At 28.0% G+C, this 14869-nt stretch overlaps 4 protein-coding genes across 9 annotated transcripts; 2 read left to right on the forward strand and 2 right to left on the reverse strand.

Annotated features, from left to right (window-relative positions):
- Positions 1 to 47: 47 nt before the first annotated feature.
- Positions 48 to 3282, reverse strand: LOC122522263 (fas-associated death domain protein). 3 transcript variants are annotated; one of them, XM_043643172.1, is made up of 6 exons: positions 2660 to 2762; positions 2288 to 2563; positions 1517 to 1909; positions 731 to 886; positions 509 to 639; positions 48 to 424 (listed from the first exon to the last, which is right to left on the reverse strand). In XM_043643172.1, exons 3-6 carry the CDS (start codon positions 1848 to 1850, stop codon positions 296 to 298), a joined length of 750 nt encoding a protein of 249 aa, XP_043499107.1. In that variant the 5' UTR covers positions 1851 to 1909; positions 2288 to 2563; positions 2660 to 2762; the 3' UTR covers positions 48 to 295. The 3 variants fall into 3 exon arrangements, with proteins under 3 accessions (XP_043499107.1, XP_043499105.1, XP_043499106.1); XM_043643170.1 differs by lacking the exons at positions 2288 to 2563; positions 2660 to 2762 and adding an exon at positions 2994 to 3282; XM_043643171.1 differs by having other exon boundaries at positions 2288 to 2763.
- A 1530-nt stretch (positions 3283 to 4812) lies between these two features.
- On the forward strand, positions 4813 to 6981 carry LOC122522266 (INO80 complex subunit B). Of its 2 annotated transcripts, none has more exons than XM_043643174.1 (6): positions 4813 to 5054; positions 5239 to 5416; positions 5517 to 5703; positions 5785 to 6018; positions 6512 to 6684; positions 6767 to 6981. In XM_043643174.1, exons 1-6 carry the CDS (start codon positions 5051 to 5053, stop codon positions 6897 to 6899), a joined length of 909 nt encoding a protein of 302 aa, XP_043499109.1. In that variant the 5' UTR covers positions 4813 to 5050; the 3' UTR covers positions 6900 to 6981. The 2 variants fall into 2 exon arrangements, with proteins under 2 accessions (XP_043499109.1, XP_043499111.1); XM_043643176.1 differs by having other exon boundaries at positions 4825 to 5054; positions 5251 to 5416.
- A 2257-nt stretch (positions 6982 to 9238) lies between these two features.
- LOC122522267 lies at positions 9239 to 11842 on the forward strand. Its single transcript, XM_043643177.1, has 2 exons — positions 9239 to 10173; positions 11215 to 11842. Exons 1-2 carry the CDS (start codon positions 9733 to 9735, stop codon positions 11644 to 11646), a joined length of 873 nt encoding a protein of 290 aa, XP_043499112.1. The 5' UTR covers positions 9239 to 9732; the 3' UTR covers positions 11647 to 11842.
- On the reverse strand, positions 10542 to 14745 carry LOC122522268 (perilipin-2-like). Of its 3 annotated transcripts, XR_006305022.1 has the most exons (5): positions 14629 to 14745; positions 13802 to 14134; positions 13078 to 13363; positions 12193 to 12859; positions 10542 to 10948 (listed from the first exon to the last, which is right to left on the reverse strand). XR_006305022.1 is itself a non-coding variant. In XM_043643178.1 (4 exons), the coding sequence occupies exons 2-4, from the start codon at positions 14102 to 14104 to the stop codon at positions 12582 to 12584; spliced, it is 867 nt and encodes a 288-aa protein (XP_043499113.1). In that variant the 5' UTR covers positions 14105 to 14134; positions 14629 to 14745; the 3' UTR covers positions 11984 to 12581. The 3 variants fall into 3 exon arrangements, 2 of the variants coding, with proteins under 2 accessions (XP_043499113.1, XP_043499114.1); XM_043643178.1 differs by lacking the exon at positions 10542 to 10948 and having other exon boundaries at positions 11984 to 12859; XM_043643179.1 differs by lacking the exon at positions 10542 to 10948 and having other exon boundaries at positions 11984 to 12859; positions 13802 to 14177.
- Between the last annotated feature and the right edge of the window lie 124 nt (positions 14746 to 14869).

The following is a 14869-nucleotide window of genomic DNA, read 5'->3' on the forward strand; positions in this document are numbered from 1 at the left end:
ATATAAGCATATCGAATAGTTAACATTAAACTTTCAACATTTGTTAATTAGATTAGCAACGATCAATGAAATGCAGCATCTTGCTTTATTCTTCTAAAACGTATTAAAGATGTGTGATGTTTACACAATTGTTTGACATACAACAATTATATTTAAGCCTTTCTTATATAAAGTATATTTAAAGAAAAAAAATATATATACATTGCTACATGCACTTTTTCAGAGCTTTAATTTCATTCCCTTTTTACAAATAAAAATGTTATATATTACATATTATATTTATACAAAAAATATTTTATATTTTGTTGTGCAATAAGATTTTTTCAACAACCTCTTTAAGATCCTTACGTCTTCCTTTTTCTAACGCGTGTAATAAATTCATTTTCCACTCTGAATTATTTTGCGAAATACAAATATGCAAAGCCTGCAAAATGTTTAATTGTGTAAATACACATATACATATATATATTATATTTTTAATATAAAATTACATTTAAGCGTATATTACCTGATTACATTGTTCTTTTAAATCACACGGATATTTATTTTCTAATTCATCTATTTGATATTCCTTAAGATTCATATATCTGCAAACGTCTCTCCAAGAACGTCCCAGTTGTTCGCTGACTTTCAGTATAACTTAAAGTATATATTTAAATTAAATTTAGAATATTTCATATTAATTTATCCTGTTAATCATATTTAAAGAAGTTCAATAATTAATAAATACCTATTTGTTTTAACCTTGATTCCTTGCTATTTAAAGCTTTGGATAACTGTTCTGGTGTTTCATGTAATCTTAATTTATGACTATATTCTGATAATGAATTTAACGATGCTGTTCTATCACATGTTTCATGATCATTATTTTTCGGTAAAGATCGTGCTGTAACAAAGTATAGAACTTTTAGAAATTATAACATTTTAATAATTAAATATTATGTTAATATAAAAGATTATATGTATACAAATATATATGTACCAATTATATGTATATATTTATTTATAATATTTATATAATTATATATAAATTATCATTAAAAAATAATGCAAGCTTTATTTTTTGATTTTGTCTGACACACACGAGCTTTTGTTTCTAAAAATTGTATATAAGTCCATTTATTTTTATTTGGAAATATTGAAACGTTTGTGTTTAGATTAATTTAAAAATGCTGGTTAATTTTCATGAATTCTGGTGATATTTTTAAAGATATAAGCAGGATCAATTATATTATCCGATAATAATTAATAAGACTTTTATGAACTGCAAATGGACTTATAGCATTTAAAAAAAACATTAATGCATTAACACTTTATGGTGCAACTTTTATTAATAAATTTATAAGGATATTTTACTGTTTCGACTTTGTTATTAACAATATGAGAAGAAGTCATCGATACCTAACTGAATCTAATCTTAACTCATTTTTTTCGAAATTTAACTTATAAGATTTTTAAAGAAAAAACGTTACATATATTAAATGTAATAAAGCAGTTAAAAAATACAAACACTCACCATTATCATTTTGATACATATTATAATACGATGGATAATTCATCAGTTTATACCAATCTTCATAGTTTTTTAATTCCGTTACTAAATAAGATTTCTTAATATATCTCTTTTCGATATAATACAACGGCTTAATATCGTCGTAAGCGAGTATGGCATACTTTTCTAACACTTTAATTAATCTTTCAAGATTTTGTATACCACTTACTTTTCGTTTAGACCCTATATCGTAAGAGTATTCATTTTTTAACTCTTCCAAATTTTCAGCAGAAACACAAGGTGTCGAAATTCTTACAAACTCCTCGAGTAAGTTTTTGTACTTTACTTGCATTGTCATGATTGTTATTCGAAAGTCAGGGAATCCCCTCTTGGAATTCTCTGATATAAGTTCAGTTCCTAAATTAAGATTATATTTTTATCATCACAATACTAAGATTAATTACTAGTGAATTTATCAAAAATTTTTAAATTAATTAAAAAGTCTGTTTTTTCTAATAAAATTTAAATTACTTATGCGTTGGTAGATGCATCACTTATAAATTTGTCTAACAATGTATTCTCAACCAATCAAATTTAAATTTTAACTGGAATTTTCATGGATTTTCGCATCTGACTTAGAAAAATAAAACGCGAAAATTTAAACGAATACTTTCATCAGTAAGTTTATGCACACGGTTACAATTTTTTTTTGCGTCAAAGTTGCGAAAATAGATAAAGTGTGTATAAAAATTCTAGTGATTTGGTAATTTATTCTAATGAATATTTTTATATCACCTTAATACTTTTATTCAAATTTTTGATAATAATTTTTTCTGATACATCATAGAGTCCTTTAAATATGTCCTTGTTCCCCTTTTACGGGAAAATAATGTTAAAATTGGAATAAGTGATAATTTAATAATAATATATTTTATAAGTCAGTGGTTCTCAAAATATGCGTTTTGGTCCCCTTGGGATCCGCAAAATATTACATAATTTTTATCATTTTAATTTCATTTAAGACTTCTTATTTGTGCAAAGCTGAGTTTTCGGCAGTTTCTGTGTTAAAATCTAAATGTCATGCGAAAATTAATGTGAAGAAGAAAATGAAGGTAGCTGCGTCCAGCTTAATTTTACGATTTAAGAAAATATATGATGACTACTAACACAGGTTCATTCATCTTTAAAATACCACAAATAGTTAAATGATCGATTTTTTATTTTTAATTAAAATTTCGTGCTCACAATGTTATTACTTTTCTTCATTCGACTTAACGACTATTATATATAATCATTAATATTATTTTATTTATTATTCAATCTTAAATTGATCATTATTTTCATTCAATTGTTGAAGTTTAACCTTTGTTACAGATCAATCATTAGATCAATAATTGTATAAATAGATACGCATAAACTGTTGTTAAGTTTAGTGTTAGAGCTTTAACGTCAGTGACTGGTTTATATAAAAAATTAGAGGAATAAAAATTTAGTACTGTACCCATATGCAGATTCTGCACTTCAAATTTAATTTTTTGAAAATCAAATTCACCCCTTTTTAAAAAAAATTCAATCTTTTTCAACTCTTTATAATAGCTGATAAATTCTCTTAATTTTAATCTTTGATTATTATTGTTATAAATTTGTAAAAATATAAGCTTATAGGTTATGGTAAAAATTGTATTCATAAAGATAAAAGCAAACGTTCTATGTCATGCGATATTAATGTTATCTGTGATAACACATGAATATTTTATTTTACGTCACGCGTGTTTCGTGTGATCTATGTGCTTTTCGCGTATATGTGCGACTCTAGCAATATTCGCTAGACTAGCGCAAAAAAGTTGGCACAAAATAACCAGAACTAAGAAAAATGAAGATATACATTTAATTGCTCGCTATTTGCTAATTCGAAATCCATATGTTTTAAAATTTTTTATTAATTATTTAATTAGTTATTAATTAAAAATCAAAAAATGTCATGAAGAGGTTATATGTTATGCGCATGCGCAACCACAAATTCAAGATGCAAGCTCACTTTGAAAAAAATAAAAGTAAAGTTGGTAAACCTGCAGGGGATATATTTAAAGTTGATTAATACTTAAAGATATTTTAGATTACGAATTATATCATTCTACTCTTCCGCAATAAAACTGGTAAACATGGTCAGAAATTGTTCGCTGCAATAAATTCCTCAACTTGCTCTGACGTTTGACAGAACACACAAGCTTTATGCTAAATATACAGAAATGTCTCTTATAGGTCATTGTTACTTCAAAATAACAGAACTGTATCATAAAAAAAAGTAACAAAATGATATTTGAATTGAATTTGTTTACAATTTATTTAGCGACAATTATTGCTTAGAGCAAAATTTATACCAATCAGTTATCAATGATATACGTGTTTATTTAATCTTATAACATTTTTGAGACCATTATAAAAAGCAATCTATTATTAGTTAAGATATGACAGCTTTTCTTAGTTATTTTTTAAGACAGAATTAAAAACTATATTTTTGAAGTCATATAAGTATGTTTATTAAAAAAAAAGGAACACTTCTTTTAACCTATATGATGGGTATGTTCTGATATAAAAACGAAATAGAACACGGGCATTATATCCCATTTGTATACATGGAGTTCGTGTTCCTTGTATAGTCTCCGTGGTTGTTCTTTTGGAAATCAACTTTAAATATATCCCCTGCAGGTTTACCAACTTTACTTCTATTTTTTTCAAAGTGCGCTTGCACCTTGAATTTGTGGTTGTGCATGCGCATAACATATAACCTCTTCATGACATTTTTTGATTTTTAATTAATAACTAATTAAATAATTAATTAATAAAGTTAAAAATTATGTATTTTAAATAAACATTTTGTTAGCAATTTAGCGCACTTATTCATTTTTTCTGTTGTGGTCAATTACGTTGCTTTACTGAGAAATAACACAAAAAATGTTCAAATTTTTAATTATCAATAACTAATTAATTAATTAATAAAAATTTTTAAAACATATGGATTTTGAATTAGCAAATAGCGAGCAATTAAATGTATATCTTCATTTTTCTTAATTCTGGTGGTTCTGTGACAACTTTTTTGCGCTCCCTAGACTTCTTTACGGATCTATCACCGTTCGAAGCAAAGGTAGAAAACATAATCGATTATCGAGATATCTACATAATCACTAGTCGATACTATCAATATTTTCTGTAGTTTTTGAAACAAAATTTGTGTAATAGAAAAATGTTTAATTATTAATGAATTTTATAGCTTAATACTACTATTTTCCCAGATCTTAATACTTCAATCGTAGGTACAGCCTACGAGTCTATTATTTTATATAGTGATGTCAGTAGGTGGCATTTAGCAATCGCCGTGCCATCTACTAGTAGAGATAAAGCTCCCTATACATCCTTATGTTATTTAGGATTTGTGATGTGCACTAAGTTTGGATATCTTGACAATACATTTCATCAATAGCACAATTGTGTTATGATATTTTTTATATATCGATTCGCTTTTTATTAGTGACACTTTAAACAGCTGTCATTTTTTAAATGGGTAAGTTTAAAAAATATAACCAAAGAAAAAAATGAATATTTTATGTTTATTAACTTCAAAATAATTTGGTTTATTATGGCTAATTATTTTTCATTAATATTTGGTTTTTTAAAAGTAAATCACATAAACTAATGTATTTAATGTTACTTATATGTTTTTATATAAATCAAATTGATTACACTAGTCATAATATTAGATTCAAGTGAGGTGTCAACACAAAAGAAACATAAAAAACATAAACACAAAAAACATAAGAAGAAAAAGATAATACATGATGATAGTGATGGTTTTACTACTGAAGTACCTGAAGGTGAAAGAAAAAAAATGTTTAAAGTTAAAGTTAAAAAGGAAGACGAAAGGAGGTATGTCTTAGTTAGACGATTTTTATTCTCATTAAATTAAATAAGATTACACATTTTATTAGCGAAGAACTTTTTAATAATTGATCTATATAATGTACAGCATTGAAAAGGTTCGTGAAAAATCTACAAAGATAACCAATTTAAGTTCGACAGGATGCGTTGCTACATCTTCTTCAAAAGTTCAGACTAAAAAAAAGATTCCAAAGAGTAACAGAGGAAAAGATAGTGGTACTAGTAGCGAAGAAGAAAGGTGGTTAGATGCTATAGAATCTGGAAAGCTTGAGGAGGTAGGTAGCAATAAAAATTTATTTTCAATATCTTATTAAATAAAATACTTAAAAAAAATAATTACATTCTTTATTATTTAGGTAGATGATGAATTGAAAAAGATCAAACCAAAAGATCCAAAATTGATGACTGCACGACAAAGAGCCATGTTTGAAAGGAAAACAGATACAGAACCAAATCCGGGAGTAGAACGACTTATGTCATTACCAACGGGATATAAAGAAAAGGTTATGACTGCGGAAGCAATTCAAAAAGCTGCTCTTAAGTCCTTAAAAAGAAAACAACTTGCTGATGAAAAAAGGGAGAAAGATAAAGTAAAGATAAACAGTTTTAATAAATTTATAATTGTCTACATACAGTAGGACCCGATTAACCGGTTCATATTTATCAGACGTCTTAATTATCCGTTGTCTTATGTTTAATAATAAATGTTGGAATCAGTTTGAGATATATGTATTCAAATTTTTTCCAAATTTTGTTCTTAGCATAATTTTCCTTTTTTTACCGCCCTTCGCGAAAGTGTTAATAAATCGATAAAAATGTACACGGATAATAATATAAGAATATAAGAATACTATTTTGTAATACATATCAAATACAACATATGTGTAAGTATGTACATGTATGTTATTATAAAAAAGAATAACAGAAAAAAGTGTTATTTTGTATAGAAGATACGTGTTTTAGAAAGTTCCACCCTTGTCTCGATTTATCTACGTCGTTTGTCTCCTGATCACGCTGGTTAATCAAGATACTACTGTACTTATGATGAATGAATAGCTAATTTTTATCTGTTTTTGAATGTAGAAAAAGACGATGGAAAGATTATTAAAAAAACAAGAATCGAAAGCTTCGAAAATAATTGGTAAAGGTAAACCATCTAAAAGACAAGTTCCTCTTGTTACTTATCGTATGACAATAGGAGGAAGTTCAATATCTTTACCACCGGGAGAAGAATTTCCACTAAAACCAGCGAAAGTGTAAATATTATATCTTTTCTTTCGTATTTTTTCTAATTTCAACCATATATTTTACATAAAAAATATATTTTTCTTTTTCTAGAAAAGAAATACCAGTACCGGTTCTCTGCAGCGTGAACAAATGTAAAAATCTAAAGAAATATTCTTGTTCTAAAACAGGTGTTCCTTTGTGCAGTTTAGAATGTTATAAGACAAATATATTATTAAAAGTATGATAGTTAAGGTAAATAGACGTTAGGAATATGTACAAATGTTATTAGATATGAATGATTTAAAAGAAAATTTTTATAAAACTAATATGTTTGTAAACAAATTTATTATTATTACGGATATGAACTTCTTGGTTTCGTGCTCTGTTTTTTTCAGAAGCCGTGAATAATCTTTCTTATATATAATAAAAATTAGAAGAAACAAAATCAAAATAATCTTTATTTTCAATTTATTTTCACGTGTAAAGTCTAGTGTCTCGTGACATAAAAAAAAACAAAATTCAAACTTATTCATCGACATAACGTTTTTATACATTTAAATATTTCATTTCTTTGTTAAAAAAGAAGAAAACTAATTATAATTAATTATATACCAAAGACATTATTTTTTGTGCTCTTATAAATGATCGCTTTATATTATAAAAATATACTCTGATAAAAATGTCGGTGTACAATGAAAATCGTGTAATGTTTTTTTAAAATATTATTACGAGCGGAACAAAAGAAATAATTTTTTAATTGGTATCGTTAAATATGTCTTTGTCTACTTTGGCAAATCAATAACGCATGTTCCGCTTTTTTGGGAAGATTTGTCAAATATCTATAATATTTGATCAAAGGTTTGTTATTATTTTACGCGAATAAAGTAAATAAGATCGGTAAAAACAACAACAACAAGAATAATTTGATTATAAGAGAAGAAAACAGAGAGTTTCAATTATTTTTCATAACGAACGGGGTATTTCAAGGTAGTTGAAAGTCTGCAGATCAAGAGATGACCCTATCTCATAGAAGACGATATTACTACTGTCATCAAGGCCATTGGTGCGAATAACTTGGAATATTCGCCTACACAAATCAAGTTCCTCGTATAATTCGATTTAAATGTCTCACTCTGTATATATGAGTGCAACGCATTTAATTAAAATGTGTATGAAAAAAAAGGACCATGGAAAATATTTTTTTCTTTTTATATTAAATTTATTAACAAATGATCTTTAACTTTTCAATCATTCAAAAACTAATCTATTAATGCACTTGATTCATTTGTCTATCGATCGCCGTAAATTTTGGACTCATTGAAAACGGAAAAGCCGATGAAAATCGTAATACAAATGGCGGTCGGCCAACGGATACACCTTGGTATCCATTTAACGGATTAAAATTCAAAGAAAAGAAAGAATTCAAAGAGCTATAGACGCACTAAGACAAATGGAAAGGAATCGAGAATTATTCAAATGAAGAATAGAAATGATATTGAAGATTATTATATGAAATTTATTAAGTTTCTCAGAAAGTAATTTCGGTTTTTTAGTGGTAAAAAAAGAAGATTTTTTCATATTTACAACTATCAGTACCTTTAATTTTATCGCCATCTGTTTTAATTGGACGACCTAAACTAGATGCATCTTTCAAATAGAAATTATTGGAATGAATATTCGAAAAGTAATTTTGACACTGGTATTCACCTAACATATTCTTTCCGTAAACAGGGTATTATTTTGTTTAGTTTATATTACATTATATGAAAATGCTGATACTAATTTTCCATTTCTGATGCGATGTAAAAAAAAAATTATTTGACAAATCGAAACACAAGAAGATTGGAAATCGCTTTTGAAATGTCCGTTGTTACAATTTTAAATGATTTTGATATTTAGATTAATGTTGGATACCAAGAAACGTCACTAACAAAATCTCTATACAAAAAAGAAATTAATTACTTTCTGAACAACTCGATAATTTGTATGTTTATTATATTCTATTAAAAATATATTTGCACCTAATAAATTATCTTAGTACGTGCTATATATTGTTGAATTTTATTTTTATTCAAAATTGTTAGAACAAATGTAGATTATTTTTATCGAACTATAATTTGTTCAACGTCAGCTTATTGTTAGTTTTAATTATTCCATAAGAGATATGTTTGATCGAAAATACAGAATTCACAAATGATATTTTGATGTAACAGAAAACGAATGAATTCTAAATAGCAAATAGTTTGACAGTGAATCAAAGGAATTAGTTAAAAGAGGGGAACGTCGTTGTAATATATTTATTTCTTTTTCCAAACTACTTGAAAAATTCTTTGTTTTTACTTTCGACAAAACAAAAGTTACATTTCGAAACAAAAAATAGCGGATGCATCGAGAGAAAGGACGTGATCGTTTGAGGATAAAGAAGAGAAGAAGAGAAAGAAAAAGATTAAAAAAAAAGATTAGATTAGAAAAAGATAAAATTGCAGTTTAAAGAACCGGCAAGTAAAGAAAAAAGAAAAAGAGTAGTCCTACCCTTTAGCAGTCCGCCATAGTAATAATCATGAAACACAATGAAGATCAAGTTTGCGCAGACTCGGCTGTTTTCGTCGTGTCTCGTTTTAGTTCATTCGAATACGCGTTCAGACGACGATGCTAGTTTCCAATGCGAAAGAAAATAATAGAAGGCAAAAAGTCAAAATGAAGGTTAGGTGAGCAAGCGCGGCTCTTTCCTCTCTTCTTCTCTTTTTACTCTATCCTTCTCTCTCTTTTTCGCTTTCAAGCTTCGCGCAAAAATCATTAACCGCATGCCCAATTTACGGTAGCGACACCCGCACTCATACACACGTTTAAATGCTACTTGACAAAGCACAGTGAGCAAGATGCAATAATGAGAGCGAAAGAGAGAGTGTGAGAAAGAAAAAAGTTAGAGTCGAGGGTGGAAGGAGGATGAATAAATAGGTGGGGATAGATTCTGATTGTAAGTCCTTCAAGCCACGTATTTCTGAGCGGTTTCGAAATAATAAAACATTAGCTGCTCCAACAAAAGGACTCGACGAGAATTTCTTTTTGAACGAAGCATGTACTACAAAGACAGAGATATTTTGAATAACAAGGATAATCAAGAAGTCAAGAAAGAGGACAATTTGATAGTAATAGGAAGAAATCATTGCAACTCGCGTCTAATTAGGATGGAATGGACTCGGGATAAAACCTTGGAACTTCTTCGAGAATATCGAAAGAGACGCGTACTTTGGGATTGGAATGTTTGTGGTTACAGGGATAGAACTAAACGTAAACGTGCGATTCAAGAACTCGCTGATATATTTTCTTGCAAAACGTTCGAAGTCGAGAAGAAAATTACTAATTTGAAGTATCAATTCTCGAGGGAGGTGTACAAAATTCAGAGTAGCCGGGACGTCGCTACCAGGCCGCACGATGTTTACGTTTCCAAGTGGTTTGCGTTCAAGGCAATGCAATTTCTTCAATACGGTACTCGTCAGTGTAGCAAGGAAAAGAAGGTAAGAAGAGATCTAACAATAAGAAAGAAACTTTTCATATTATTATGTTTTTTCTATTCTTACAGGGTTCTTATTTTTTTATTTTTCAAATTTTAATTTAAAATAAACAACAAAGCTATTTAATTTTTATCGAGCGTTTTGTTGTTTTATTTCTCACAGTTCTATTCTAATTCTAATCCTGTTTTTGTCATATCACAATCGATCGTAGATACGTGTGTAGGTATTTGAAAATAGTTAATATAGGTATTATTGGTCAGTGAGTATCATTAAAGCTTATGTTGCATATACAGGGTATTTGAGATTTTCTCAGCGGAACGGTGTCAGAGTATATTGTATGCTAGCTGTTAAATAAAACTGTAAACGACCTATATAATAATATTCTTTATTTTTCCAGCTTTACAGCCATGTGGAGTGACTTGGTTTATGTTTTGTTTTCTAACTTACTTCCATTTCTTAACATTAACATTCCTTAACCTAACATATTCCTTAACATAACACACTCCTCCTTATCTCTATCACAGTATTTCTTGCACATTCCCTTATCCTACTTTTTCTAATTCATACTCTTTGGTTTTGCTCTTTACTGGGATTTCTCCTCTGCTTGTCCACACTCCTTAGCCATCTCTCTACCCTTCCATTCTTTTTACCTTCTAGTATCTCCTCTTCCTTCAATTCTGTTCTCATTACTTTCTGGCATCTATCTATGAGGTGCTTCAGTGTTCCAGTTTCTGTGCCACACAGTGCACATCTTCTTTCTTGTTGCTCTAGCCAGTACCTGTGTAAACGACCTATGTTTATACAATATTTTTTTCTTATAATCGTGTATAAAACATGCTGACATCATTTGATTGGAAAACCCTCAAACACCCTGTATACATTAATGTTCTTCGTTTATTTATTATCAAGATCAGAAATTGAAACGCGAATTTGAGATACTTAAGCATCTGATTATATATGCATCGATCTATTAGACCAAGTTGTGCAGAAGGCTATCAAAGTTATCAATGATTAAGTAACATAAAAATGTTTGAAATATCACAGAAAGTCGAAGAAGAATCAACACGACAGGAAGAATACATTGTGAGTGACATCGATCCGGGATGTATAACATTCGTCGACTGTAACGAAGAAACGAATGGTTCTACGACTGGTTCACTCAATGCTTCATTGAGCGAAGATGCTGAGGAATCATCCTCGTCAAGTTTGAAAATGATAGAACTTTATAATTCTTCGTTACCAACGTCGAAAAATCCGCTTGCCGATATTGAAGAAACCGAACAAACGTTGAACCTTGAAAGGGCATCACCGAATCAAATGAAAAAAACTAAAGAAGAGTTTGTTAAGTTTGGCGAAAGCATAGCCGTACAACTTGCTGAAATACCGGACTCTTATTCCAGATCGGTCGCAAAATTGAGGATCAATCAAATCTTATTTGAAGCCGAAATCGGCGTATACGCGCAAACACGACGCTAATTGATTTGTTTTTATGTCTATCGTGCATTTGATATCGATAACTTTTTAATTAATTAATTATTTGTCCTCTCAGGGATAATATTTCGAGACCTTGGGGACAATCTGTTTTTGCTATGTCTTTCTTAACAAATTTTATTCATTTTAATAATATTTTTTTGATTAACATTTAATTATAAAAGAAAGATAATAATGACTGGTAATTAAAAAATAATATTTAAAATATTTTGAGACCAAGACAAAATATAAAACGAAAAAAAGAAAATAAATAATTAGTATGAAAATACTGTATATGCATAATATGAACGAAGTGGAACCAACTCGATTAACGTAACACGTCTAATGGGGAAACATTTTCTTACTTTACTCAATGTCATTCAACAATAGCAGATTTCTAATTAATTATTTTTCTCAGTAATTGATTTTTTTTTATTTTTTTCATTCATATGCAAAGTATATATTTAAATTAAATGAATAAATAAATTTTATACAAAAATAAGACAGTCATTTGATTGCAACTTAATTCGATATTATAATGGATATACATACTTGTCGTTTCATTTTTCATCATAGTTAACTGGTTAACAACGGAGATTTCTTCTTTTTGATAAAAATACAATTATATTTTAAGCTCTATTTGTTTTCTATTATAGTCTATAAAAAAATAAATTAATTATTAAACTGTGATAAGCATTTTTCTTTCATTTGTTTAAAGAAAACGTACAAATGATAAGTACTATAAAAATATAACCATATCAATAATAACATATAATAATAAAAAGAAAATAACATCTTAACAAAATATATAAACAATAATTTGCAGAACTATAATCAATTGCGCTCTTTCATTTGACACAATTTAAATTTTTGTTGACTATGTAAAATATGCCTTTACACAAGATACTTAGAATTATATGATATAAATTATTTTGCTTAAATTACGAATAAGTCCACTGTAATATGTGCAAAAATCCTAGAAAAAAGAAGTATACATAACTGCTAAACAATTTGAACACGAAAGTAAATAGTATTTCCAACACTTTCATAGTTTGAATTACAATAAGAGCGTACAATATTAATATAAGTATCTCTATTTTATACATGTGTTGAGAATGTTCCACTAAAGCAAGATAAATACGACGAATAGTACGACTACCAAATTCGGTAAGTCTTTCCATCGTATGATGTAACTTGGCATGTTCACTGCATAATTCTTCTATAAAATATAAAATACAAATGAAAATAAAGTATTTTTTACTTTAATCGTAAGATTTATTATTTTTAACATGTTAAATGCTATGTTAGTTTTTATGGACTGATTTTAGTCTTTTCATCCAGGCCAATATTCTAGTGTTTAGATTATCGTGGCCGAAACGGAAAGTTCAACAAAAGAAGTTTAGCGCATAACATATTAATAAAGATAAAACTATATACCTGCGTCCTCTTCAATTTCTTCATGTGATGCAGGTAAGTACTTATCTAATATTAATTCTACCAGATGTGTCGTATTATCCACAGTTTTTAGAATACTGATTCCCGTTTCAGTGGACATGACTCTGTCTGCTTGTTGCCAACTATATAAACGTAAGTAATGCACCTTATAATAAGTAAGTAAAATCATGATTCTAACTTTTTGTTTTGTTTCATGTTTAAGATTGGAAAATGTTTTTACAGCTGGTCGTAGATGATTTGTGACTATCGATTTGGTCTTATCTAATATCTAAAAGAATAAGAAAATGATAGAAAACATTTTTTACGATTTAATTCTTTAACATATGAAGACAACATTTTTCAAAAACGTTGTATGTTTTTTATGCCATTGTTAATATTGATTTTTGAACATAGATTTAACCCCTTGCATTATAACATTGTGTGAGACTTGTGATACATTTTTTAGTCCAAACATGAAAAACATAGGTCTTACTTTGGTGAATCTTATATGTCAAATATAAGTACTATGAAATATAGCATCGAACATGTCACGCAGCTCCATGTGTTAAATCGTAATACAAGGAGTTAAGTTTACACAAATGTTAAGTTGAATATAAATAGTATTTGTAGATTGTATTGAATTTATTTGATTTATATGTCACAGAATAAGGATAATCTTTGATTGATGCAATTGATGCAAATAATCGATACAAATCGTAGCAGTTACCTCTTTAGGCTCTTCTTTGATTATAGGCAATTTAACTTCCATAAAATCTAAACCCTGACACAAGGTCTTATCCAAAGTATAAATAGGCTTTTCCATTAATCTAGCGACCGGTAATGATTTCTCAATAACAGTATTTACAACATTTTCCATCATATCGAACGCCCAATTAACAAATGTATTAGCTCCTTTCATACGATCATAAACTTTAGTAGATTTGTCAAACAAGTAATTTAAACTTGGTATCTTCCTAGCACGATCTACAGATTGAATCCTGCATAACCCACCAGTTACTTCTACTTCCATGATTGCAAATATGCATCAGAGTATATATTTCTGTAAACACAATCAGTCTATTTACAGAAAAACTAGTAAAGAGCTGCAAGAAAAGTTTCATTCTGAATTATTGTACAAGAAAATCGTAATCAATACAACAGAACATAACAAATAATTTCAAAATATTTGCGTCTATATTTTTATATATTAATCTTATTCTTATTTATATATGATAATCATAATAAATGTATAATAAGAAAATGAATAAATAGAAATATATTATATTTATAAAAATGTTAAAACGTAAAATTTACAGTTTCCTTTCGGTAAATGCATATTATATTTATACACAAATGCATAATTATTTAATTTAACGTAAATTTCATTTCCGAATTAATTGTAAATAGAAATATGTGCCTATAATTATAAGAGTGGATTAAGTATTAAAAATTATTATTATCAAATAAATCATAAAATAAATTTTCTCTATTTTTGGACAGCCATTGTCATAATTATTGACACATATATAACAGATATTTTTGATGGTCACTTACCAGTTATAATCGCTTAATTTATCACAAATCCATTTAGTTCCACATCGAACATTCACTCCGCAATAGAAACGCGTACCTTGATCTCTGATTCATTATAATACTTATTTTGTTTATATTCTGATTATTAATCACTTCAGGTTTTCTTTTAGTATTCTTTTTAACGAGTACTCTTTACCTCTTGTTGTTCTTTTATCTTTTTCTATTTTTCTTTCTTTATCATATGTCTATAACACGTTTACAC

This window comes from Polistes fuscatus, unplaced genomic scaffold (genome assembly GCF_010416935.1).
Source record: "Polistes fuscatus isolate 324 unplaced genomic scaffold, CU_Pfus_HIC Scaffold5, whole genome shotgun sequence".
Taxonomy (NCBI): Eukaryota; Metazoa; Arthropoda; class Insecta; order Hymenoptera; family Vespidae; genus Polistes; species Polistes fuscatus.

Bases quoted from the DNA above. Each gene is read 5' to 3' on its own strand.
- LOC122522263 (XM_043643170.1), bottom strand. From the start codon at position 3,180: ATGAATACAATTTTTACCATAACCTATAAGCTTATATTTTTACAAATT. The intron at 1,910-2,993 runs GTACAGTACTAA...ATCTTAATTTAG, and splicing joins AGTGCAGAATCTGCATATGG to GAACTGAACTTATATCAGAG. The intron at 887-1,516 runs GTGAGTGTTTGT...ACTTTGTTACAG, and splicing joins TATGTATCAAAATGATAATG to CACGATCTTTACCGAAAAAT.
- LOC122522266 (XM_043643174.1), top strand. The intron at 6,019-6,511 runs GTAAAGATAAAC...TTTTGAATGTAG, and splicing joins AAAAAAGGGAGAAAGATAAA to AAAAAGACGATGGAAAGATT. The intron at 6,685-6,766 runs GTAAATATTATA...TTCTTTTTCTAG, and splicing joins CCACTAAAACCAGCGAAAGT to AAAAGAAATACCAGTACCGG.
- LOC122522267 (XM_043643177.1), top strand. From the start codon at position 9,733: ATGTACTACAAAGACAGAGATATTTTGAATAACAAGGATAATCAAGAA. The intron at 10,174-11,214 runs GTAAGAAGAGAT...GAAATATCACAG, and splicing joins AGTGTAGCAAGGAAAAGAAG to AAAGTCGAAGAAGAATCAAC.
- LOC122522268 (XM_043643178.1), bottom strand. From the start codon at position 14,104: ATGGAAGTAGAAGTAACTGGTGGGTTATGCAGGATTCAATCTGTAGAT. The intron at 13,364-13,801 runs GTAACTGCTACG...TTATTCTTTTAG, and splicing joins TCAAAGAAGAGCCTAAAGAG to ATATTAGATAAGACCAAATC. The intron at 12,860-13,077 runs GTATATAGTTTT...TATATTTTATAG, and splicing joins AGAAATTGAAGAGGACGCAG to AAGAATTATGCAGTGAACAT.